Below are 27,975 nucleotides of genomic sequence, written 5' to 3' on the forward strand. Positions count from 1 at the left end.
TTTTGAAAAAAAAAAATATATATATATATATATATATAGTCCTACTTTTCACGTGCGATATTATTCTTCTCTAGTGTTAATATTATATTTTATAATTCCATTGCCGCTGTAATTTAAATTTAAGCCCCTATTTTATTTTACTTATTTATTATTATTATTTTTTTATTTTCTATATTTCTCTTATTATTTTTTTATTTTCTATATTTCTCTTATTATTTTTTTATTTTCTATATTTCTCTTATATTAATATTGTATTATATAATTTCTGTAACTGTAATTTAAATTCTATTTCCTATTTTATTTTATTTTATATTCTCTTATAGGCCTATTAATATTATATCTGAACTGCGACCGAACACGAGCGCTGCTCATTCGGTCTCAAATTTTGTTAATACTACTATATCTCCTGTTTTATATTGTTTGTATTATTTAATTTCTATTTCTCTTGTTTGTTTGTAATTATATTCTTTATTCTGTATATTTAAATTTAAATGAATAAAAAAAAGAAAAACAAGAAGAAGGAATAGCATGAAACAAGGAAAAAAAATGATAGGTAGTTAAGAAAGTAAGAAAGGCACAAATATTTGAGAAGACAGAGATAGGGCTATAACCAGCGTTATACGTTGTTGCTTAATAAAAATGTTTCAGTATTCTTTCCAACGAAATCACTCGAATCGACGCATTATTGCAGAAAATTATTTTTTCACAATTCTTGTTTAACACAAGAGTCCAAGACGAACAATGAGCACATGTAAAAATAAATCATGAGCTAAATTATTCCTTCTTCGTTAGCACCATAGCAAAAGCGTACCAATGTACAATCGTATAGGATAAATATTCTTCTTAAAATATACATACTGATAACTTGATTTATTTATATTTATACGGGGGAGGAGGATCATTTCATAAGTCATGGCAACTATGATGTATCTTCCGAATAACCAAAAATGTGGTTAGTTCACTATAGGCCTATACGTTTGAAAACTTGTTGTACACTGTAAGGGATGCCACCGCCAGATTGCGTCTGTGTGCACTGGTGCTAGATGACAGCACACGCAAAAGTTAGTATATTAGAGGCTATGCTCCAAGTAAAGTTAAACAGCGGCCATACATGAAAATTACAGCTCTTCATGGCAGAAATGCTCGTCAGTGTCATTCTGAGCTACGAAAAGCATTGGGTGGTAGTGCGTTGGAACATTCTCCCTACTCGCCTGATCTCAGTCCATGCGACTTTCGCAATTGAAGAAGCTGTTGCGTTGGAAGCGGTTTGCAAACAGGGAGGACATCTTAACAGCGTTTCGACGAGAGGTGGTACACATAGACGAATCACACACTGCCGATGGTATTCAATGTCTGCATCATCGTTAGCAAAGATATGTGAAAGACTCGGGGAATTATTTTTATACTTGTTTTTTTTTTAAGCTGGGACATCACAGTTAAGCGGCAGAACTTGGAACTACAGTGCCATGTTGCCAATATGGACTACCACGCTGCCACCTGATGGAAGCCAGCAATTGTCGTGAAGATGGCTGACGTTAAAACATTCATTTACAATTCACGCGGAGGTAAGAAACAATACAAAAATCGACAGAGAATCAACGACGAAACGTACCAATGCCAACATTGTGTGCACAATAAATGTCGCCAAACGAGCTATTAAGCACTCGCCAAGGGGAAATGTAAGTTTGGCAACTCAACCGTTGTTACCATAGCAACAGGCCTACCACGCTATGTGACATTCAGTTGTTTTTCCGATCGCAACGCTCCTGTCATGTCCCATCTTTCAAAAAAATAAGTATAGTTGTGAGTAATGTAGGCCTACTTCGTTTCTTTTTGTGCATAATAAAACAATATTTCTATTTACGCATCTTTCAATTTCCTTACCCATTGCCTCCTGTACCTGGACTCAATTTGGTACTAGCAATGCGAAGCACATTCCAGTGACCTTGAATCGCATATAGTGAATTTCTATTCCTACAGCTTTATTGGCTGATATAATATAGTTGCCATGACTTATGACGTGACTTTCGTATATAACTCATTTTATTAATACTTATACAGGGACATATTTTATTTTTACTTCAATTTTTATTGTACCTGAGTTTTTGAATGTACTTCACTCCCACCCCCTCTACTAGTGAACTTGCAACCGATCTCCACACAGAACCAAGCGTATACAGTCAAAGTCGCCTTACGGTCTTAGTAAACAGAAACAGTACTGAGTTAGTGAGTATAGTACGTTCCAGAAATGTGTTCGCTTTCAATATTGAATCATAATCTAGCACAGGTACTGTCGTCCGTTTGCCTATGTCGCATCCCGGTTTCCCCCACCCACTTCTGCCCGTCCCTTTGTAGCAGGGCTGTCTTAGCTCTTTTCTGAAAACATTAATTTCTGTTAGGAATTGGACGTCTACGTAATATTATACAACTGTTTAAAATAACTTAAATAAAAAGGCCTCGTTAAGTAATTAACTGTCACGTGATTTCCCTCCTTTCTACGACTTTCGACAAAACCACTTGAACGGATAATAAATAGCATGTCTGAATAATTTTATCTTTTCGGATCGGACAGAAGTGAAGATTGAATATACTGTACGTAAGGTACTGTTTTATAGAGTAGGTACAGAATTATTTCAACATGAGTTAGTAGTACGAAAGACGAAACTGGTAATTGGAATTAGGTACAATAGTACTGTATATAGTGCGATAATATGCGAAAAAGAATTGAAACCTGTATCGAAATGAACGGCCATCATTTTCAAATATGTGTTTAAATATCCATATTATGATTATTTTTCAATTTAACTTCATTCTCTATATTGTAGACCCCTAATGTGCTATAGATAGTGTAATATGCGCTGCATAATGAATACGTCCGAACGGACAGCTCAGTTCGAGAGTAAAATCACTTATTGTTAATATTTTACTGTATTTTGATTAAAGAAAAACCTAATGAAAATTATCAAACTCAAAATTGCGATATTTCCTACTTTACGTAAATGGATGAACTACTTTTCATCCCTCCTATACCTAGTAAAGTGATCTGTTTGTATCTTACGCCAGTATCATTGAACTCCAGTGGAAGGGGTGTTTCCGGTTCACAACCTTTAAGCCAAAGGTATAGCCAGGTTAATATTAGAAATGTTAGTAAAAATAAAATGATGTCCCTGTATTTGCGTTCACGCTTGCCTTTCTTTTAAAGAACTACAAATCTACTAATACAAACACGTTAAAACAAAGTAACGGATATTTGATCATTTTATGAAGCATATTGATACTTTCTCTCAAACATTACTGTAAGAAAATATTAATAATAACGTTCCCTCTGTTTTTTTTTTTTTTTCAGACTTTCAATCCGGAGCCTGACCAGCCACCAGTTACAACGTAAACAGAAAGATCTTACGGAAACCATTCAGCTCTAATGTGGTGCCGCAGGACACACACAGATGCCAGGCACATCGAAAGACAGGTAGGTGGCGTGACAGCTCTCAGGCAGCCATTCCGGCATCTTGATTGCCGAAGAAGGCAGCTTCAGCTTCTCGGTCCAGTTCAACAGATACTCCAGGTCTGGAGGGCAAGACTGGGTGAAAGCCTCATCCATGTACGCATGGAACAGGTACATCCACAGACGATGTAGTTTCCCAGGAATGCTGCAACCTGCATCAACGTACAGAATTATTACCACCATGGTAGCTACAGGGTAGCTAATGGAAGTCTGTACAGTCCTAAATCCAAAGGAGCGTGTATGGGCCAAAAGTATTAATTCTTTCGGCCTGGAGGTAAGTCTCCAGAGTTCAGCGACTTCTTGAATTTTTCCGTCAGTAGCGTTCTCCAAATTAAACAGGAGAAAATGTAATTCTGTGGCCGGGAGGAAAAAGGTCTTAGGTAAAAATTTTATACTTTTCAGGAAAGCAGTAGAAAGATTGAAATTGGTGTCAATTATAGAGTTTTTTTAATTAAGAGGTTTTTCCTGGATATTATTTATTTATATTTCTTCTAAAATAGATAATGTTGCCCATTTAACAATTTTCTTGATTATTTCCAAAAATAGCCCCTTTAAGACTAGAAGCCAAACTGAGTAGAAGGGACTATTTAAACATAAGACCTTTTTCATGTCAAAATAATTGAGAAATGTAAATGATTAGGAATGCAAAATGGGTCTTAAACAATTATAGGACTGTTTACCCTGGTGTTTAAAGTTTTAAAAGGAAAGGGCATCAGTATGTGATAAAATGGCCAAAATACATGTTAAACCTTTTTAATAGGGAAGCGTGGGAAGTAAACATGTGATGTTTGTAAGGAATAAAGTATTAAATATACTTAAGTCCTTTATTGTGTGTGTGCTATATTCAAAAAGTACTTAGGACATTTGGTAACGCTCTATAAATCCAGTCAGGAGTCTTATTTGACTTTAACCGTTTTACCAGATTGTAGAGAATTGTTTCCGCTTTCAGGATATATAAAAATCTCATTTTCACAAAAAATTGACTTAAGACCTTTTTCCTCTCGGCCACAGAATTGTATCTCTAGTTTTTAGTTCGCTAGAAAAAACATGCATGTTCCATTTAAAAAAAGGTAACTTTGAGTTGAAAGTGATATTGTTTTAAGTTTTTGGATTGTGCATACTCTCCCATTATGTGAGCCCCTGATATGGGTACATGCTTGCACAAGTAGATTTTTCACATCTTGTTTCATTTCGAAAATATTTGAGGTCGCAAGAATTAGGTGAGATCTCCTGTATATTGGCTGGGTCACTGGCTAAGAAGAAACTGCCTTCTGGAAGATACACTGGAAGGAATAGTGAAAAGGAGAAGAGTTCGGGAAAGATTAAAATATCAGATGATATACGACATTAAGGTATAAGGATCATACGCGTAGATAAAGATGAAGACAGAAAATAGGAAAAATTGAAGAATGTTGGGTTTGCGGTAAAAAAAACCTGGTCTTTGACTGAACACTATGAATGAATGAATGAATTGTTGTCATAGCAACCCATTTCTTCATAGATCATTATATCAAACTACCCACCATTACAAATTTGATATGTTATTTCTTCATCAAAGCGTTTAATAATGCTGTCAGAGCATATGAAATAATGTTTATAATAGTACTAGTGGCTTGTGCAGCAAATGCTGCAAACTAAGTTCATTAGACGTTCAAATAAAACTTTTTCAGATTCATTTTCAATGTTAAATACCAGACATTTTGAAAGTTATTTCCTTCCATAATAAATAAACATATTCCCTCTGAATGCCTTTTTATGCCAAATACTTTTTCTTGAACCTATCCACCTTCCGTTTTTGAGTTGGAACGCGAAAACCCAAGTAACAATGTCAGAACGATTAGTGGTTTTTTTCATGTGGGAGTAAAGCAATAGCTATTTCAGTTCATTGTGGATTCTAGGTGAAAGTTAAGCAAATGTCAGGTTTTCTGTGCTTTCGAACAATACACATAGCATCTTGGTAGCCTATAGCTGCAGCATGTAGAGCTTGAAATGTAGAGAGTAAATCATTTTATCCTGCTAAGAGATCTTGTTGAAATGATCGAGAGACTACATAATTTTGTAGGCTTCTTATTTTATCTGTAAGTAGGCCCTAATACCTTTTGGTCTTTCCTTAGGAACTGTAATTTTGGCGCTCTCTCGAGCCAATACTGAAGAGAATGACGCATATAAATATCTACACCACACCGCCATTAAGTATATTAAAAATACCCAACCCCACTTGATTAATAACAATAAAATATTTGATTTTTAATAATAATATTATCTTACGTAAGTTTTGTAGTTATATATATATATATATATATATATATATATATATATATATATATATATATATAACCGCCACTCAGTAAATTATAGAAATGAAGATGTAATTTAAGATATTCTCTATATCTACTTACATAACCCCAAAAGTTTTACTTTTATATCATCAATATAGCATTAATATGTATAATTAATGAAAAATAGTCACATCATGGCATTAACTATAATAATATTTCATTTCTAATGGTAATAATGTCATCAAACCAGCTCAAGTTTTATAGACTTTAATATCCAATACACAGCTGTATTCAGAAATTATATACCGCAGAATCAGACCTTTAAATTATTTTTAGTAAGTCTTGAAGTTTTAATAACCAATTCAATTTGAGCTCTAAATATGTCAGCAATCCTGCAGGTCATGGCCTTCGTGTAATAGTCTATTGCTTATTGTAGTGTGTGTGTTGTTTTATACTGAAATGCAATTAGTTCTCAAAACTGACGAAAGTCGGATTTTGGAAAATAGAAAAATTATGTAGGAAAACTAAGTTACTGTTTTTCTGAAAAACTTTGGGTTCTAAGCTTCAAAATGAGGGGTCATTTATTAAAATTCGTTCAGCCGTTTGCCCGTAATTTCCATTACCAGTTCAAATTATATATATATATATATATATATATATATATACAGTTATTGTACACATCAAAATTAAAAAACGAGCGCAGGGAGTTTCCTAAACATAATAAAGTACGCTATAACGTCATAACCTTGTTTCACAGTATACCATTATTTGCAATAAAAAACTAATAAGTTACCGATTTATTCAGAACCAAATAAGACTACATGTATTCTTCGTGATTTTCTGTACCACATTGAGAGAACCGACAAATGAATCAGTACAGTCCGTATGGAAGGAGAAATTTAATGATTTCCTAAGAAACATATTAATTATTATGCACATAGTTCATGTGCATCAAACTCACCCTTAATTCGGTCTACCACCACACGAACTTTATGCAACTGTGGCAGCACCTGGCAATCCAGTAGTGACATTTCATCTCCGAAGAGGAATCTGAAATCCCTTTTGCTTAAGAACTCGTCCAAACTCTGAAGTGCTTCCTGCAATCCACTGTAATCATCTTCATACATGTACTTGCAAAACTGCAGGTAGACATCTCTGTAAGGGGTTAAAAGAATGCAATGAAGTAACGTATCAAATTAAGCTGCATTTACACTAACATCAGATTTCAGATGATACGTAAATTACTTTGACATTATACCTCACGTTCATTTTTTTTAGTTGTATCAACTACGAGGTTATTTAGCGTCGATGAGATTGATGATAGCGAGATGATATTTGGCGAGATAAGACCGAGGATTCGCCATAGATTACCTGGCATTCAACGTACGGTTGGGGAAAACCTCGGAAAAACCCAACCAGGTAATCAGCCCAAGTGGGGATCGAACCCGCACCCGAGCGCAACTTCAGATCGGCAGGCAAGCGCCTTAACCGACCAACTTCTCATAATGCACTGAAGAACATGCAAAACAGAATACAGACAGTATATAGCCATCAATTTCGTGGCGTGGTAACTCAACTAGTTACATTTTCGACGTCTTCCAGTTCTCGCTATCACCAATCTCATCGACTCTAAATAACCTCGTAGTTGATACAGTGCCGTTAAATAACCAACTAAAAAAATACTCTCTCCCCGTCCCCCCCCCCTCAAACTTGAGCGTCAAGATCGTAGAAATGCTTTTGGAGGCTTTTGCCTTGAGCCTCGCTACTCGCACTGCTCTCTCCATACTGGAATGATTGCCAATAGTGAACTTAATACACTAGAACTTGGTTATAACGACATCCAAGGGACCTTAAAAATTATGCTGTTATAAACGAGTGTCGTAGTAACCGAGATTCACATCATCATTCTAGTGAGGTGGAAAATGAAAAATAAGAAACTTAATTAGACTTATTTTAGATTTATGTATTGACTTTTAAGCATATAATGAACATAATAAAATACACGTAGGCCTACAATTATAAATACAGTATTCTGTATTAAAACAGTTTGTTCAGTACTCACCAAACTACTTTACTTAGAAGTGAAGTAATCAGTCATTTTACTCTGTTGTCTTCTACTTGCTCAATACACACTTTCTAGGGCTAAATTACGTTCTATGTTCATAATTTCAGTTGCAATTTCACTGCTCCCTTCCCTAGCTTCACAGAACATGTTCATAATTCTAATGACTTCTAAAGCGTCACTCACTTCTTTTAGTGGTCATACTGCGTTAAAATGAGTGCACTTAGTGAAAACTTACTGTCGAAACTGACCTAATACCGCATGAATTCGGGCAGGTTACAATGGGGTGGGGAATCCGCCTGCATTCCAGAGGTCTATGACAGAAAGAGACTGTAAAGAATTTGTCAGGGTCAGATTTGAACAAAATATTTCTTAAAATACTTTGGTTCTTAGAAAATCTTATTCCAAACTGAGGTTGAAAATGACGTTATATGCGAGGTAGACGCATATACGTTTGTCGTATTAAGCAAGGTAGGAAAGCATATGTCTTATGGGGAATTAGTTGGGACCACAGAATATTTGACGTTATAGGCGAGGTGTCGTACAAAACGAGGTCGCTATAACCAAGTTCTACTGTATATGGAACGATAGGAGTGCAACCAAGTGTTACGAAATATTGTTATTACAAACTAGTAGGCGTACTATTATTAGGAATAATAACTCAAATTTTTTTGGGTGGGCTAAGCCTCAAAAGCTTCGTACGAGCTTCGCCGCTGACTCCGTTTATACAAAACCGGTAGGTACCTACTTTCTTTCAATACTTCGCATAATGCACTGATGAACATGCAAAAGAGAATACAGAAAATATAAAGCCATCAATTTCGTGGCGTGGTAACTCACCTAGTAACATTTTCGACGTCTTCCAGTTCTTCCTGTCCTGAGTTCAGTACCCCTCCGGGGTATTTTTCAAGTAGTACCTCCACGACGTTCTCGTCGCTACCGGTCCCGTCAGAGTGCAGCACTGCAGGCACACGCGCGAAGCCGGCACTAGTGAACTCTAGCGGCGGATTCTCCACATCTACCAGAACGGGATTGACGTGTTTTAGCTTCAATCTCGCTAACAGATGCGCGCGCTGACTCTCTGAACACGCGCCTAGCGTGTCTGGCGATCGGCCTGCTTTCACGTACAAGGTGATTTTCTTCTCTTCTGTCATTTCTGTGTCTTAGCTGTATTGTCCTTAAAACAGACACTAGCTCTTGACAGTCAATATTCCAGCTAAAATGGGCGTTACCCAGTCCTGCCAACACAACGCCAGTCATTACGTTTCATTTGTCAGATAAGGTTCAACACGTTCAAAAGAACTCCCATTCACCATTGAATACTTTTTTTTCACTATAGTTAAAGATGGAGTAATAACTTGTCTTAATTGTTAAGGTAGTTTACATGACAATTTCAGGAAACTTCCTTAATCCACTTTCCATAATATGAACATTTTCACTCAGGTGTAGGTATGAAAAATTTACGACACAACGTTAAAACATTTTGCAATGTTACAATCAAAGCTCGGAAATTGGGGACTTGTGTCTTTGCACGTGGCTAAGCGACCGGACTTCAATGTCAACAAACTCCCGCTTCCAGCACGGAGGTACTGTCAGGTCTGCTATAAAAGTGGTTTCTGTCTGGAACAACATATTGATAGTATTATGGTAGGTTGAAACACGTAATTTTACACCATATATAATAAAAATAAATATGAGAAATATAGAAAAATTTACTGTTCTGCTCTGTACATTTTATTACAGTGTATGACTACGTACATTCCAATATTTTAAAACCCATAACTTCTTCGCTGATATGAAACAAGAAAAACTTATTTCCAAGTCACATGAAGTGACGGGAGCAAACTTAAAATACTGAATGTTTTCACTGTCATTGTTTTCTGTTTGATTTTGAGCAATTGCTAGCTGATCTCGTATGTGAGAAAGATAAGTATATCCTAAATTTTTCTCAAAAATAGTTTTCAATTTGTTCTACGGTAGGTTCCTCTGCTACTTGATCCATGGCTATGGACAAATTTTCCACTAATTTAAGGGACTGTAATGTCTTTCAATGAATGCCGGTTTCCAGCCTTTAGTTTGTGTGTGGCACAACTTACAAAATATAAACTCTCCATTCGAAGAAAATAATGTATCTCCTTCGAATTCCTCCACGAAATTCTGTACCTAAAGTTTACAAAAATGCACTTTGAAACTTGTATAATATGCATTCGAATAACACGTATTTTCTAATTCCTCAAACAGACCATTTATCTGTAATTCTCTGAATGTCATTGTCTTCGATATGCCACAGTTTCCTCGTCCGTCTTCCTCTCATTCGATGTGACCACTTTCTTAGTACACACGACTGTCCCTGAGCACTTGCACCGTGAGCTTTGTGTACGTTGTACCTGTAACCTTACTCGTGCACATGAAAAACAAGTCCCCAAGTTCCGAGCTTTGGTTATAATCCTCATATGTATTCAGATTTCTATATAATTTGTTTCTAAGGTAGCACAACCCTTCTAAAAAAAATGTATCATTAAGTTTTAAATGTTATAATTTATCTAAAATATTTCAGTATCATTTGGAGATGCGTTTAGCAATAAAGCACTGTTTCTCGAAGTGCATCAACTCAATCGTTGTGTTGAGAAAGTCATTAAAATAAACTTTTCCTGTTATCCTTACGATAAGGGACAACGTGGGACTTAAAATATAATGCATTCCTATCAAATCTGTCGCATCGAGGACTGTCGCGTAACCAAAGATCTCGGGTTCGATACCCTGGAACAATTTTTCTCTTCAAATTTTTTACTATTTAGTAAATTCCACATCTTCAAATTCTAACTTACATTTTCCCGCGCAATGACGTTGTTCACATTCCCTCCAGTTCCAAATATCAAGTTGGGATTTATGTTTAATCAGACACAACTGTTATATGAAGAGGTCCACTGCAAGAATGATGGATGTCATTTGGAATACATTTTGCAGGAGAAGCAATTGAAAGTTTGAAATGCTTAGCGCTCAAAGCTTAACTGTGATTTTCCGATCATTACTGGACAATGACTATCAGTGTTTAATGCCATATAACTCTCTGTGTACATTCTATATGTCTTAAGCTATGCATTGACAGTCTTGGTTCATTTTCGACAAGAAAGTGACATCCATCATTCTTGCAGTGGACTCTTCAACTATAATATTTTTGACGTCAATATGTCTTTGTTCGAAGTACAATAATTGATGAGATATTGGAAATGTAACTTAGAGTTCTGGTTACTATTCATAGCGAAAATATAACAAACACACATACAATCTGATTTTAAACAATGCATTCTTGTTTATACAAGCAGTTAAATTTAAGCAGTTTCATAGTATAATAACTTGATACCGGCATTGCAATATAACTATGCAGCTGCACACTTTCCTTTTACTCTCGCCAGCAGTTAAATTTAAGCAGTTTCATAGTGTATAATAACTTGATACCGGCATTGCAATATAACTATGCAGCTGCACACTTTCCTTTTACTCTTGCCAGCAGTTAAATTTAAGCAGTTTCATAGTATAATAACTTGATACCGGCATTGCAATATAACTATGCAGCTGCACACTTTCCTTTTACTCTCGCCAGCAGTTAAATTTAAGCAGATTTATAGTATAATAACTTGATACCGGCATTGCAATATAACTATGCAGCTGCACACTTTCCTTTTACTCTTGCCAGCAGTTAAATTTAAGCAGTTTCATAGTATAATAACTTGATGCCGGCATTGCTATATAACTATGCAGCTGCACACTTTCCTTTTACTCTTGCCAACAGTTAAATTTAAGCAGTTTCATAGTATAATAACTTGATACCGGCATTGCAATATAACTATGCAGCTGCACACTTTGCTCTTACTTTCGCCAGCAGTTAAATTTAAGCAGTTTCATAGTATAATAACTTGATACCGGCATTGCAATATAACTATGCAGCTGCACACTTTCCTTTTACTCTCGCCACGATCACGACAATGCGATAACAGAAATATACCCGACTTCCACAAGGTGTTCAAGAACAAACTTCAGAAAAAATTTACCAATAAATGTTTTAAAAACAAATTTCACTGTAAAAAAAAAAAAAGAGAGGGAGAGAAAACTCTGCCCGCCCTAGAAATTGCTGCCCTGGGCAACTGCCTAGGTTGCCTAGGCCTAAATCCGTCACTGAATGTAAACATGTTAAAACAAAGTAACCGATATTTTGATCATTTTATGAACTACATTGACACTTTCTCTCAAACATTACCGTAGAAGTGGGTAAAGTCAATCAGTGGGTGTACAACCGATCACTTGAGATTTTTATTGAAAATTATATATTCTCTCAGTTACTTGTTAAAATTTTGTTATGTTGACTTCATTGCCTGACACTGAAAATCAGTGGCGTAGCATGAAATTTTGAGTAGGGGAAGCTAACTCAAGTTGTCTTTCATGCAATATGAGAAAACGTATTACAAAAATACAGTCTTAAAATAAATAGTACCCGGTAGTCAATTTCAAGTCAGCAGTCGAAGATTGGTTGAATATCGTAAGTAACACCAATAAGGCATGACCTCAAATGATACGTAATAAAATATGATTTCACGGTTTACACATATCTCTTAACAAATAGACACGTATACGTATAACATTAGCTCACTCCCTGTCATACTTAGAGAAACCACAATATATTAGTATCATTACGTAAGTATGCGTCTGTCTTTTGGTTGTGTCCTTCATTCACAGCAAGGGAGTCGGTCATTTGTTTTTTAAATCACACTTTTGTTCGTAAGTCAGTTTTGATAATACAATTGTCCTAAAAAAATTCAAGTAAATTAGTGTCAGGAACTGTTATTTCGCTCATTATTTATTATATTAGCCACAATGCACATTAACACTTCAACTGAACACAACTGACGAAAAGGGAAAACGCGGAAACTACTTATTTTAAATGTTAAAGCTAGCTTCTTTGCGAGCCTTGCGACTAGGGTAGCTTAGGAAGGGATGGAAAATCTGCGGGGTGGATTACACAGAAGAAACCGGTCTGCTTGGAAGCTGGTGTGTGCAGGCTTCTTGTTTACTGCTGCATCACAAATCATCCTGAGCTGCCGCATCACAATATTTAATGCGTAAATATAAATTCTATTAAAATTAATAAATAATTTTCTTCATAAACTGCAGGTTTATTATGAAATTATTATTAACTGGGGAAGCTAAGCTTTTTAGCTTACATTGACGCTACGCCACTGCTGAAAATGTAAGCGAGGGGGACAACAAAAAGCCTGCGCATGCCAACAATGGCAACACAGTGTAATTACCGTTGAAGTGAAAATTGTTATTCTCAACTTTTTCTCTCAAACGAAAACAAAGTCTTACAAACTCTAAATTATCGTCAGCAGTGAAAGGAGGCAGGAAGTATACGTAAGTACTTTTCGTTGAGATTGTATCCTGAAATAATAGTTTTGCAGTTCGTAAATGTTAGTATTGAAACGTATTATTTTAAGAAAAAGTGTACCTTTATAGGGTTAAGTCGATCATGCCATTGACCTACTCGAAGCAGATAGGACAAGCAGGAAGAATAAATTGTTCACCGAAATACCTCCAACTCTGGGGCGGCCCGTCCTTATGTGCTACAGTGCTACAGCACAATGATAATTTTTGCTCAAATAATGTATTTGCAATACCATAGTATTTGATCTGCCATTTGACAATTTCCCGTGGTTATGTTCACGACGCGTTATAGAGTGTTTAGTTCTTCGCTCTTAGCTCTTTGGTGCCTCAGGGGGTACAATGTGCTACTCAAAAGTCTACATGAGAATGTAGACAATTAATGCGCATGTGCGAAGCTGAAATCACTGCCCTGATTGGCTATTTTTACGCGGGAAAGTGCTGTAGTCAGCTTCAGCACAACACAACTTGGAGATTGCAAAAGTAAAGCGTAACGAAAGAATGCTTGTTTGTGGAAGAATTCGGAACTATGTACAATGTATTTGGTAATTCAAGTGTCCGACTGCTGCTGCCATCTACCAGTTGAAGTTGCTGTCAACAGCTATACTATACTGAACAAAAGAGTGTTCCAGATACAAGTTGGATTTCTATACGGAAGACCTGACTTCCGAAATATAAATGGCTGTTCAATTGTCACAATACATAGTATCCAACAATTTACAGGATCCATTCTGTGAAGTATAGAAGTTGTTAAATATTTTGGTTACAACACCAATGACCACTGCTGAGCCAGAAATATTTTTTTCCTTGAAACGCGTAAAAACGTTTTTAAGGAACACTATGTCCCAGGATCGTCTCATTGCTCTTGCAATACTGTCAATAGAAAAGAGTATGATGTCCAAGATGGAGGGGTTTAACACCAAATGACAAGTTCTGCAGTACGAAAGAACGTCGTATGGACTTCATATTTAATCACTAGACGAGACTCCAAATTAAGATAAATACATAAGTGTAGGCCTCTACAGTAGGCCGATATAGAGATTGTAGCACACTCATTATTTTGACCACCAGCCGCTACTGCTCCAACTAACACTTATAAACAGAAAAGTGTCATAATATAGCTTATATTGGTGGGAAAGTGGGGAAAGAGGAAGACGAAATTATGGTGAATTTCTTGCGTAAGAAAAGCCTTGGCAAAGGAACATATTTTGTATATCCCTCTGTACCTGACGATGGGAACAACGTAGTTTCTAAAGTGACATGAGGAGGGGAAGATTTCAAGCATTGTTGAATAGCATTTTAGATTATAATTGAAGTGTGGTATTTCAATGTAAATTTTGAATTCTTAAATCTTTGCTTGATGGTATGTGAAGCATTATGTTTTTTAAGTTGGCAATCATAGTCACGTTTGTACAGTTGAGACCTATAGGCCTAAGTGTATCGAATTGTATGATCACAGTAACAAAAGATAAACTATATAAATCCTATAGGCATATATTGTAGATTATTATTGTTTTCTACACGCCTTATAACAAATAAAATATATGAAGGGTACACGGGAAAAACGATCAAAGTCCATAAAAAATCGAAATTGAGTTAATAATGCGATCTTATAGTGGAAAGGAAGTAGGCCTACTATCATGTGGTCTAGCTAGTAATAAGAAATCATCGTTCTTGACATTCCACTACGTCAATTTCTATTAAATACACACATAACAAAGTATTAAGTGCTTAAACTTTAAAATTCGTTTTTCTCGAAACTTTCTAAAATGGACCTTGATCGTTATTCCCGTGTACCCTTCATATGTGATACACTTAATTTGTTTTTTAAAAACATAAACAGTGACCGACTTTACTCCGCAATATTTTTAAATCGATCTTAAACTAAAAATTCAATTGTGATCGACTTTACCCTATTTAAGCAGGTAACTTCGATCACAAGTCAAATAAAAAAATTAGTTTTTGATAGATTGTAATTCACTTCTTGTAATGTGCCTTCATAAGTGAAGGATATGACGACAAAATGCTATTTTCTGAGGAACTTCGCTCCATTGCATAACCTAAATAAGGTAGGTGTCCCTGATATGGCCATGCTTAGGTTTGGGAATTTTTCTAGCCGACATTTTGAAAAAAAATGTAAACCACTTTTTTCTTACTTGTTCTCAGCCTAATGGACTTTCTTAAAACAATTTCCTTTCCCCATAAAAATAGCTTTAATTGTCCAAAAGGTCCCAAATTCCAAAAGTCTACCGAGTGGCCATATCAGGAACATGTGCACATGATATGGCCACCCTTGTTCCATGTTCTACAAATCGTTTGATTGCGCAGTTGTGCTAAAATTGAATAATTTTGGTGTAAAATGAATAAATATGACAATACTCTTTTTTATAATTCAAAAGTGTAGTCAAAACAGGTTTTTCCATCAAAAATTAAGTTGTTTTTCTTAAAATACAAAAATTTTGCGTAATCCCAGCTATAAGGCATGTAAATTTGTCAGGTGAAAAAATAAAAGTGAAATGAACTTGATATGGCCATGGTGCATTTGATATGGCCATATCAGGAGCAGGTAAGCTTTCACGAAAATCATTGATTACGAACAACTCGTAAAAGATACGGCATCAACGACAACACCAATCAACAGAACATTAAAAACTGAATGGAGTACGATGGTTTTCATGAAACAAGTATTTGAAAAACATGCATAAAACAAAGGAGATTTACCAGAGAAAAATAAGAAGAGGTCACATGAAAACCGCAAAACTGGCAACTGACGCCATATTGCTCAACCTGACTGGATGGAAAACGATCAAGTGAGATACCAGGATGTCCTTTCACTGGATGCTGCTGCAATTTAGCGGATTTTTTGGTTAACTAACTCACAATAGGGGGGTGGCCATATTAGGAACATGGCCATAACAGGAGCACCCACCTTATTATAAAAAAAAATTGCAAAATTTTGATCGACTTTACCCTCTTCTACGGTACTATAAGAAACTACGAATAACTTTTTTTCTCTCTGTTTTGTTAGACTTTCAACCTGGTGCATGACACGCCTAAACAGGAAGGCCTTACGGAAACCATCCAGCTCTAATATGGGGCTACAGCAAGGCTTGTTAAGAGTTTAAGGCTTTGGGGGCGCAGGACACACACAGATGCCTGGTACTTTGAAGGACCTGTAGGTGGCGTGACAGCTCTCAGGCAGCCATTCCGGCATCTTGATTGCCGAAGCAGGCAGTTCCAGCTTCTCGGTCCAGTTCAACAGATACTCCAGATCTGGAGGGCAAGACTGGTTAAAGGCCTTATTCCTGTACGCATGGAACAGGTACATCCACAGACGACGCAGTTTCCCAGGAATGCTGCAACCTGCATAAACGTACAGAATTATTACTGCCATGGTAGCTACAGAGTAACTAAGTCTGTACAGTCCTAAATCCAAACGCAAATCCCCGTGTATGGGCGAAAAGTATTAATTCTTTCGGCCTGGAGGTAAGTCTCCAGAGTTTAGCGGCTGTTTGAATTTTTCCGGCATTAGCGTTCTCCAAATTAAGCGGGAGAAAATGTAAACCAGGGGCGGCTTTCGAAGGGGGGCTGCGGAGCTGCAGCACCCCCAGACATTTGTAGCTCTTGTCTCGTTTTATGTTGTGAAATACAGTTATTATACAGTCTCATTTAGCGGCTCGAATTGTTTTTTTAAATTTCGCTCTCATTGACATGCACGCAATCGTTAGTGAAGTCACTTCCTCCCCTGGTGCTGCCAGAGCGAAGCCAAACACAAGGACAGATTAGTGAAGCCACTTCCTCCCCTGGAGCTGCCAGTCTCGTCTCGGATGCTTTGCGCGTTACTTTTACTCCTCCCCCTGTTGCCCCTCGCCGTGAATCCAGAGTTTCCAAGCGCTGCAAAATTTGCAGCAGTTTGTCAGTAGCGCGCAGTTTTAAATACGTTTTCTTTAATGTTGTGAGTATAACAAGTGCGACAATGTTTAATTCTGTACAATATTTACAGTCTATTCAGTTCAGTACCTTAACAATCCAGGAGAAATGTGAAATTAAGGGGAATTGGACGTTATCACATGCAAAGTAATGGTAAAAATAGCCTATCTTCAAGCAGTCATTGATGTAATACTATTTATCACAGCTATTTCGTTTTTTTAGTGATATATGTATACACTTTAAACTTTAAAATGAAAAAAGAATAGTTAATCTAGCGTAAATCTTACCCTTAAATTAATTTTTGAATTTAAACATATGTTTTATATAAATTCACTACATACCTGTGATTAGGTACACTCTATTCACTTATCATAGCACACATTGAATTAAAATTTTGGCCACTTACTGCTAACAGATACTAAAACATAACCTACTAAAATTATTAAAATATCTGTAATATTATGGGCATAGGGCTTATACTAAACTTCAATTTTTTTTAAATTTATTGACGGTGATGATTACTATAAGCCCTGTGCCCATAATATTACAGATATATGAATAAGTTTAGCAGGGTATGTTTTAGTATCTATTAGCAGTAAGTGGTCAAATTTTCAATTCAATATGTGTTATAATAAGTGAATAGAGTGTACCTAATCACAGACATGTAGTGAATTTAAACAAATTGTGCTTAATTAAAAAAAATTAATTTAAGGATACAGATTTACTCTAGAGTCACCATTCTTTTTCATTTTAAAGCTTAATATGTATACACACATAGCTATCAACAATGAAAGACCACTGATAAATGGTAGACTATTATCAGACATCGGATTCTAGGGCAAATGCCTATTTTGTTTCTTTAGGAGAAAAGTAAAAATAATTATTAATATTTGTGTTTCATGGAAATTGAAAGGTATTTAAAGAGTTTTATAGTGCCCTAAAATGCCCTAAAACGGTTATTAGAGCCTAATTTGTTAATATTCGCCTAAAAATGCCTAACTCACTGTAAAGTTTCGCATTTTACTCTTACTTTTTATAATTTATACATGCATTCACTGCGAAATTTAAGGCATTTAAAAAGTGGAAAGTTTGCTTCACACCGGCCATGAAACCATTGATAAAGGAAACAAAATGTTTTGAATCTCACGACACTCGCAATAGATTTCACCGAATTTAACATGTTTGGAGGCATAAATGCCGACAAAGAACCAACCTTAGTTTTGAAGCAGGCAACAATCACAACATGTGCTGCTACCGATTCAGAGATATACTATACTATAAAAATGACTGTTTTCGGTCTCAAACCGATTAGCTGTACTGCCCTTCAGAGTGTCATAATAAAATCACAATTTTTGGAGAAAGAGTGTTTTTGAAATATTTATGAAAAGTCGTAAAACTGCGAATTAGTAGGGTAAACCGTTACAAAATATTTAAAAGAATGGTCCTCCTAGTGTTAACACTACCAGGAAATGCAACAATAAGTGGAACTTTGTATTTTTGCGCCTGCTTTCAAAATGATTCTCAGTGACAAAAGGTAAAGGTTAACTGTGGAGAATTTAGAAAAAATTCTGGTGGTGTACTGTGCAGATAATTATAATAAAGTCTGAGAATGGAACTGAATTTCAATAACTTAAAATGAGTAATCTTGATATCAATAATCATTATTTCATTAGTTTCAATATATTAAATTTGTGCAGCTCTGTTTATAAATATAATATAGTATTCTTTTTTAATGTTTAAACATACTTTTTTGTGCGTATTTTAGTGTATAACTAAAAATTTAAGTGAAAGAAATAAGTATGATACCTTGATGTGCCTAAAATGCCTATTTTCATTAAAATAGAGCCTAATTTTACAAATTTTGAGCTTATTTTAGGCGCCTAAAACTGCAATTTTTAGTGCCTAAAAATCCGATGTCTAACTATTATATTTATGACTGCTAGAAGATAGGCTATTTTTACCATTATTTTGCATGCGATAATGACCAACTCCCCTTAAGTGCCCATCAGTTGAATCTCATAAGGGAAAGAGCCGCTAAACAACACAGCCTACAAAGCTCGCATATTTTTTGCTGATTTATCCAGTATCCTTGCTTTCTTCTCTCGATCTCCACACAGTCTGTATTAGATTAATGTGTTTCAAAGACAATTCCATCAGCTGGGGCAACAAGATGGAGTTTTAAAATAAGAACAGTAAATGTTGTTCATGAGAAGGAGCCATTGCTAGAATGTTTTCAAACCATAATGGAATCTGAAACATCTAACATCACAATAAATGAGACAAGCGCCCTGGTGCGTACTATTGAAGATCCTGAATTCAAATTTCTGGCTCAGTTTTTTTCATTTTTTTTATGTATCATATACATATATTATACAACCAACTACAACATCGCCAGTTAGATATTTCTAAGGTTCAAATCTGCATATAAAAAATTAAATTATGGTTTATTTCACGACACTCGCAACTGCAGGGGTTATACCAGCGTCGCCGGTGTGCCGGAATTTTGTCCCGCAGGATTCTTTTAAATCCCAGTATATCTACTGACATGAGCCTGTCTCATTTAAACACATTTAAATGCCATTGACCTGGGCCGATGACCGCATTAGCTATGTTTTCCATTGTAAAGACTATGTTAAACGACATATCGGATTTTAATAAGAAGATGATTCAAAAGTTTGCAAACTACAAGACAAGGCGCATGGAACTAATCTTTAAATAAGGTACGTTGCATGGTTTATTCTTGTATGCAGCCCCCCGAATTCAATACCCACGAGCCGCCACTGATGTAAACACAGAAATAAACGATACTGCGAGCATGTGGTCGAGATTTCGTCATTGTTTCGTTTTTTTTAATCCAATTTAATAAACCCTATTTCACCCTGAGGTATATCAGGGTTATAGTTGGCATCAAAATACATATTTTATAACCAATAAACAATAATAAAGTGATAACATAAAATAGTGGTCACAGTTACAATTCACATTAATTATGTAGAAGCATGCACATTAGTGAAGAATGGCTCCTGTTGAAGATTAATGAGATGTTTGAGGAATAATCAATATAAAAGATATACAAGAATGTCTAACCGTTTCAGAGTAAATCACGATCTTAAAAAGATAATCAATAGTCGATTAATAAAACAAAGTTTCACTTTCACTTTCAAATTAATACTTAATTCATGAACAATGAAACAGTTAAGGGTAATAAAGAGATATTACAAGCAATGATTTACGATTACAAGTGACATACATGATTCAGGTACAATTACAATAATTAAAATATAACACAAGTAATGACTTACAACTAACGTATAACGAAATTCTTGAAGGGCAATATATAATTGTAAGGGAATACAAAAGATTTAAAAACAAATGTAAACAGTACAGTGAAGGAATAGTAGAAAAAATGACTTAAGATTACAAATTAAACACATTCTTTTTAAAGCAATAGGTAACAACAAAGAGATACTAATAACAATACATTGACTGTACAGACGTGGACAAATTATTAACAAAATTGACGATTTTTATGATAATTCTGTTTACAAAATTTGACTTTTCAATTTAGACTACAGTTGACAATTTTGGATATTTCCATCATTACAATTGACAGAAATATGCAAAAATGTCAACTGTAGTTTAAATTGAAGAGTCAAGTTTTGTAAAAATATATAATGAAAATCTTCAACTTTGCTAATAATTTGTAAATTAGCAAATATGTTAACTGCATTGAAGAGTCAAATTTTGTAAAAATATAAAACAAAAATCTTCAGTTTTGCTAATAATTTGGAAATATCCAAAATGTCAACTGTAGTCCGAATTGAAGAATCGAATTTTGTAAAAATATACAATAAAAACCTTCAGGTTAGCTAATAATTCGTAAATATGCAAAAATATCAAATGTAGTCCAAATTGAGGAGTTAAATTTTGAAAAGTATACAATACAAATTTTCAATTTTACTAATAATTTGGAAATACACAAAAATGTCAACTGTAGTCTAAATTGAAGAATCATATTTTGTAAAAATATATAATAAAAATCTTCAATTTTGCTAATAATTTGTCCACGTCTGTAGTTACAGATTAAACACATTATTTTAAAAACAAACCCGCAAAGGATTAATAGCTATTTTCAGGCATCATTCAAAGGGACCATGACTGTAATTCACATCTTCTTGACGTTATTTCGTATATTGTTTTGTGTTTCAATATATTTCAATTTATTATTATTGTTTCGTTTTAAGCAGTTCTCTGGTAGAATTTTGTGAACATAGAGAAGAATAGAACGTGTGAAGTGGACAGACAGAATAAGAAATGAAGCTGTGTTGGAAAGAGTGGATGAAGAATGAATGACGCTGAAAATGAATAGGAAGAGGAAAAGAAAATGGTTGGGTCACTGATAATATTGAAAACCATAAGTATCTGATGACGCTACAAAGAGTGGCGAAAACGTTCATACAAAAAATATGCCAACTATGTAATATATAAAGAATTTTACTTTATGATATTATAATTGATAAGCCATTGACGGAAATCTAACAAAACATTTATTTGAATATTTTGAATATTTATTTAGGACACTTGAAATTTTAACTATACCACTTTTGTAGATATATTTTTAAGTTGTTTAATGTATATTTACAAACAAATAATGAGTTCATTACAAATAACTTACAAACAAACATTCTCATGGATGCAGAGAAAAAAGTTAATTGTTTTTCTTCCGCCATGTTAATTATGTCAAGTGCTTGTACAAATTTTGGCCACTCGAGAGCAATTATGAGGAGCGTAAAAAATAAGTTTACCTGGGGCTGTGTACAGAAAGAAAACACAATTTCAGTGGAAAAATTTATTGGAACATATAGAACAACTGTTGAGCTATTTTTCAACATATTCCCCACTGGAATTGAAACATTTGTCATACATAGGATCGACAGAGAGGTGCAGACGGCAGTCACACACTGGTTCCGATCCCAGGCGGCAGAATTCTACGACATAAGGATAGAAAATATTGATCCCAAAGTATGACAAATGTCTCAGTTTCGGTAGAAAATTTGTTGAAAAACAGCTCAACAATTGTTGTATCTGTTCCAATAAATATTTCCATGAAATTGTGTTTTCTTTCTGTACACGACCCTAGGGAACCGTCGTAATTTCGCTCGGGTAGCCAAAATTTGTATAAGTACTTGTTTTGGCATTATTAATATGGTGGAAGAAAAAAAATAACTTTTTTATCTGCTCCCATGAGAATGTTTGCTTGTCAGAGCATAACTATTCAACTAAGCATAAAATCATTTTAGAAAAGGACAATGTAACTACACTACAGCTAATAGCAGCTTTGTACAAACTTTGTATATAATGTTTTACTAGATAATATCAAACATTTAAGCTTGAAGAAATTAAAATTAAATTAAAGATTTGTTATAATATAATATTGGAGAGTATTTTAATTCAATGTAAAGAACGTATAGCTATTTATCATATTTGTCTAACTTTAAAGGAGAGTTGCCATTACAGTATTATACAATGTGATTATTTCTTCGTGTATAATTTTGTATGATATTTCTTTGTATGTAACTTCTCTATCTTATTGCCTATTTGTAAGTACATTCTTTAACACTATTATTTACATGTTATTATTTTATTCTGTACTTTTATTGTCACCTACACGACATTTTTCTATACTGCATTGTACAGTCTCTGGAATTAAATTAATAATAATAATAATAATAATAATAATAATAATAATAATAATAATGAGATGCACTGTCACCTTTACTTTTTAACTTTGCTCTAGAGTATGCCATTAGGAAAGTCCAGGATAACAGAGAGGGCTTGGATTTGAACGGGTTACATCAGCTGCTTGTCTATGCGGATGACGTGAAAATGTTAGGAGAAAATCCACAAACGATTAGGGAAAACACGGGGATTTTACTGGAAGCAAGTAAAGAGATAGGATTGGAAATAAATCCCGAAAAGACAAAATATATTATTAATGTCTCGTGACGAGAATATTGTACGAAATGGAAATATAAAAACTGGAAATTTATCTTTTGAAGAGGTGCAGAAGTTCAAATATCTTGGAGCAACAGTAACAAATATAAATTACACTCGGGAAGAAATTAAACACAGAATAAATATGGGAAATGCGTGTTATTATTCGGTTGAGAAGCTTTTATCATCCAGTCTGCTGTCCAAAAATCTTAAACTTAGAATTTATAAAACAGTTATATTACCGGTTGTTCTTTATGGTTGTGAAACTTGGACTCTCACTTTGAGAGAGGAACATAGGTTAAGGGTGTTTGAGAATAAGGTGCTTAGGAAAATATTTGGGACTAAGAGGGATGAAGTTACAGGAGAATGGAGAAAGTTACACAACACAGAACTGCACGCATTGTATTCTTCACCTGACATAATTAGGAACATTAAATCCAGACGTTTGAGATGGGCAGGGCATGTAGCACGTATGGGCGAATCCAGAAATGCATATAGAGTGTTAGTTGGGAGGCCGGAGGGAAAGAGACCTTTAGGGAGGCCGAGACGTAGATGGGAAGATAATATTAAAATGGATTTGAGGGAGGTGGGATATGATGCTAGAGAATGGATTAATCTTGCTCAGGATAGGGACCAATGGCGGGCTTATGTGAGGGCGGCATTGAACCTCCGGGTTCCTTAAAAGCCAGTAAGTAAGTAATAATAATAATAATAATAATAATAATAATAATAATATTATTATTATTATTATTATTATTATTATTATTATTATTATTATTATTATTATTATTATTTCAAATGCTTCTAGTCATTTCTCTTTAATTCCGTCCTAATGTCTAGGTTTCTACCCATACAATACCACACTCCACGCAAAGCACTTCATTAGTCTCTTCCTTAGTTCCTTTTTCCAGAGGTCCGCAGAGGATGTTCCTTTCTCTATTAAAACCGAAATAACAATAATTAAAATAATAAATTATAGGCCTGTGACTGTCATTTTTCTCTCTTAAATAGAAGACAGCAATGTTCATAAACACCAGAATTTGTGATGATGCTTAGGTTCATAGCTTCCCTTTGCAGTCTAAACACTCTACGTCAATTTATCCGGGAATAATGACCAAGAGATAAGTTATATTAGGTTGATAAATAAATTCATACCGTTTTTGTTCATCATAACACTGCGTTGCTAGGAGACTGTTTATCGCTTGTCATTTGTCATTTGGAGTGTTGTGCTTGTAAAATCTGCTTGAATTTTGCGGATTTGAAGAAAATTTGTGCTATTTGTGGGCTAAAAAAACGTGAAAAGTGGGGGAAAAAAAACGAAGACTTCCCTCATATTCTTCTGTTTGTGTTTAATATAATAGCAAAGGCAGCGGAGGCGGCTCGAAACATTTGTACCGTGTACGGGGAGAATGTCTTCGGAGAAAGCACTGCAAGAAAATGTTTCTATCGTTTCAACACACAACAGCCCGTACAAAAGTTGGTGACAATCCAGAGAGGATGATGTTATGCGTTTGGTGAGATGAAGAAGGCGTCGTCTAATACGGATTGCTTCCCAGGAATGTAACAATAACTGCTGACATTTATTGCCATCAACTCGATCGCTTTTCGGGCGCAATTGAAGAAAAACTACTGGAGAAGACTGCAACTAGTGTTGCTGCAACACGCCAGCACTCCGCTAACATGACGAAAGCAGCTATCCAGGAGCTTTGTTGGGAAGTGAGTCTACATCCTCCATATTCTCCCGATCTTGCGCCCTCAGATTTCCACCTTCTTCGTTCTCTATACAAAAGTCCTTTGATAACAAAGATGCTTTACAAACTAGACTTAACGATTTCTTTAACTCCAAATGAGGAATCGAGAAACTACACTAGCGTTGGCAGAAAGTCATGAATAATGTAAGAGAATATATAACTGATTAATATCTGCCTTCTGCTCACCTCAAATAAAAACATTAGTGACAGCGAAAAACTCTACGAACTTTTTCATCAACCCAATAATAATTTTAGCAAAAAATTAAGGTCTGTTTGAAATAAAATAAAAAAACTAAAGGCGGTTTATTCAGAATTAAATACGACTACTTTTTGTGATTTTCTGTACCACAAACAGAGAATCGAACGAATCAGCAGAGTTCATATGGAAGAAGGAATTTAATGATTTCCTAAGAAACATATCAATTATTATGCACATAGTTCATGTGCATCAAACTCACCCTTAATTCGGTCTACCACCACACGAACTTCATGCAGCTGTGGCAGCACCTGACAATCCAATAGTGACATTTCATCTCCGAAGAGGAATTTGAAATCCCTTTTGCTTAAAAATTCGTCCAAACTCTGAAGTGCTTCCTGCAGTCCACTGTAATCATCTTCATACATGTACTTGCAAAACTGCAGGTAGACATTTCTGGAAGAGGTAAAAAGAATACAATAAAATATAATGTCATTTAATATGTGTATTCACAGAAATCCATATCAAATTAAGTTGTCTGCATTCTCAGAACATTTAATTAAAATTAGATTATAGAGTTTATTTTCAATTTTTCAAGACTTTGTTTAACGTGAAATGAGCATTCTTAATTTATCTGCTCTCTAACCAGTTTAAACACAAAAATTAAACAGTATATCTTCTATATTTTTTCTTGCGAGTTTAAAAACAACGTACATGGCAATGACCTTCAACTTCCCTATTCAGAACAAGTCAGGTGAAGGGGTTGTTCAGAGCAACACAACCTGATGTGCACTCCCTGCTGATTGCAGCGTTGCATGGTCTCGTAATTAAATGTATTTTAAAATACACGTTTTTCTGTGAAACTATTAAAATGTAGCAAAACGGTATTTAATTTTTTTTGTTGCTCTTTACTAAAAGAATCGTTTGCCAGAATTAATGACATTATTTATGGTACATGCTGTATACCACTAAAATTTCTTTTGTAAATAGTATACATTGTCTTCTAGGCAGTCCCTATTTAGGAAATGTGTTTAATAATGATGATGATGATAATAATAATAATAATAATAATAATAATAATTATTATTATTATTATTATTATTATTATTATTATTATATATGCATAAAATAAACGTTACAGATATCGAAAATTTTACTGGTGATAGGGATGGAGTTCTAATAGAATTTTTCGAAATTCACAAGTTTAAACTAAAAAAAAAATCGTTTTTAAAACAGGTTATAAAATTTAGAATTCTTCAGAAATACATTCTTGCTTATCATTAATCTTTTTTCTCACAGACTGAAGCAGATATGCCATTCTAATTATTTTAAAAGAAAATTTAGCACAATTATTGATACAAATAACTCAAAATTGAAATCAAATAACTGAATAACAACTTTAAGAATTAAATTAGCTCTTGATTGATTAATAAATTAAAAATTAAACAGGATTTTAACTCAGAAATAAATTAAATAGGCCCCTAATAAACAAATGAACACTAAAATATTTTTTCTCCATTTCCTCCACACCTATACGACGCTTTCAGACAACAATATCAGATTATTCGTTTGTTTTTCTACACACGAATTCGATTGTCTTTTGTATATTCTAATTTAAATTACTATCTTTTCTAAAAATATTAAACTGAGAGAAATTATAGTAAATTGCGAGAAATTACAGAAATTTGAACACGCTTCTTATTTACAATTCTGACATCTACTATCTATCAAAATTGCTATATTTATACTGTTTACATTCTAGTGTATATTGTATAATGTATTTCCATCACTACAGCAGTAGGCCTACACTTTCTTTCAATATTTCGTGTAATGCACTGATGAGCATGCAAAAGAGAATACATACAATATAAAGCCATCAATTTCGTGGCGTGGTAACTCACCTAGTAACATTTTCGACGTCTTCCAATTCTTCCTGTCCTGGGTTCAGTACCCCACCGGGGTATTTTTCAAGCAGTACCTCCACGACGTTCTCGTCGCTACCGGTCCCGTCAGAGTGCAGCACTGCAGGCACACGCGCGAAGCCGGCACTAGTGAACTCTAGCGGCGGATTCTCCACATCTACCAGAACGGGATTGACGTGTTTTAGCTTCAATCTCGCTAACAGATGCGCGCGCTGACTCTCTGAACACGCGCCTAGCGTGTCTGGCGATCGGCCTGCTTTCACGTACAAGGTGATTTTCTTCTCTTCTGTCATTTCTGTGTCTTAGCTGTAGTGTCCTTAGGACAGGCCCTAGCTTTTGACAGTCAATATTCCAGCTAAAATGGGCGTTACCCAGTCCTGCCAACACAACGCCAGTTTCGTTACTTTTCATTTGTCAGATAAGGTTCAGCACGTTTAAAAATAAACTCCTGCTTACCATTGAATGCTTCCTTTTTCCCCTATTGCTAATGATAAAGTAATAACTTGTCTTAATTGTTGAGGTAATTCATAAGATAATTTCGGGAAATTTCCTGTCTGCTTTCCGCGAAAACATTTTCATTCAGGTGTAGATATGAAAAATTTACGAGACAATGTTACACATCTTCCAATGTTATAATTAGGGCTAGGATTTTGATGACTTATAAATCATGAAAAAATGTCCTAAAAACAATGCATTTATGCTCTAAAAATCTTTCAAAAAATTCCTTTAAAATGCCCTAAAAATTGATCTTACATAATTGGCTTAGTAGGAAAAGAGGTTTTGTATTAGGCCTACTTAATATTTAGACTAGTAATTAAATTAAATTTTACATAATTTTTTCTTAGTAGTACACTTTAATTAATTATTTTACCTGATGTAGTTTGCATGTATGATCGTTCA

At 34.8% G+C, this 27,975-nt stretch overlaps 3 protein-coding genes across 3 annotated transcripts in view; 1 reads left to right on the forward strand and 2 right to left on the reverse strand.

Moving 5' to 3' along the window:
* Positions 1–16,581, reverse strand: LOC138695031 (chloride intracellular channel Clic-like). Its single transcript, XM_069819352.1, has 4 exons — positions 16,456–16,581; positions 8,687–9,084; positions 6,746–6,939; positions 1–3,657 (listed from the first exon to the last, which is right to left on the reverse strand). Exons 2-4 carry the CDS (start codon positions 8,998–9,000, stop codon positions 3,419–3,421), a joined length of 747 nt encoding a protein of 248 aa, XP_069675453.1. The 5' UTR covers positions 9,001–9,084; positions 16,456–16,581; the 3' UTR covers positions 1–3,418.
* LOC138695030 (chloride intracellular channel exl-1-like) lies at positions 11,670–27,449 on the reverse strand. The gene is made up of 3 exons (XM_069819351.1): positions 27,055–27,449; positions 25,416–25,609; positions 11,670–16,645 (listed from the first exon to the last, which is right to left on the reverse strand). The coding sequence occupies exons 1-3, from the start codon at positions 27,366–27,368 to the stop codon at positions 16,404–16,406; spliced, it is 750 nt and encodes a 249-aa protein (XP_069675452.1). The 5' UTR covers positions 27,369–27,449; the 3' UTR covers positions 11,670–16,403.
* The window catches only part of HisT (Histamine transporter), a 112,971-nt gene continuing 112,232 nt past the window's right edge, over positions 27,237–27,975 (forward strand). Inside the window, exon 1 of the mRNA XM_069819350.1 lies at positions 27,237–27,345. The gene's annotated coding sequence lies outside the window, so the exon portion shown is untranslated. The remainder of the gene's footprint in view (positions 27,346–27,975) is intronic.

This window comes from Periplaneta americana, chromosome 2 (assembly GCF_040183065.1).
Source record: "Periplaneta americana isolate PAMFEO1 chromosome 2, P.americana_PAMFEO1_priV1, whole genome shotgun sequence".
In the NCBI taxonomy this organism is placed as follows: domain Eukaryota; kingdom Metazoa; phylum Arthropoda; class Insecta; order Blattodea; family Blattidae; genus Periplaneta; species Periplaneta americana.

What these genes read in the sequence shown, in the direction of transcription:
- LOC138695031 (XM_069819352.1), bottom strand. Translation starts at nt 9,000, where the DNA reads ATGACAGAAGAGAAGAAAATCACCTTGTACGTGAAAGCAGGCCGATCG. An exon ending in GACGTCGAAAATGTTACTAG is followed by an intron (nt 6,940 to 8,686) that starts GTGAGTTACCAC and finishes AACCCCTTACAG; the next exon opens with AGATGTCTACCTGCAGTTTT. An exon ending in GGTGGTAGACCGAATTAAGG is followed by an intron (nt 3,658 to 6,745) that starts GTGAGTTTGATG and finishes ACGTTGATGCAG; the next exon opens with GTTGCAGCATTCCTGGGAAA.
- LOC138695030 (XM_069819351.1), bottom strand. Translation starts at nt 27,368, where the DNA reads ATGACAGAAGAGAAGAAAATCACCTTGTACGTGAAAGCAGGCCGATCG. An exon ending in GACGTCGAAAATGTTACTAG is followed by an intron (nt 25,610 to 27,054) that starts GTGAGTTACCAC and finishes TACCTCTTCCAG; the next exon opens with AAATGTCTACCTGCAGTTTT. An exon ending in GGTGGTAGACCGAATTAAGG is followed by an intron (nt 16,646 to 25,415) that starts GTGAGTTTGATG and finishes ACGTTTATGCAG; the next exon opens with GTTGCAGCATTCCTGGGAAA.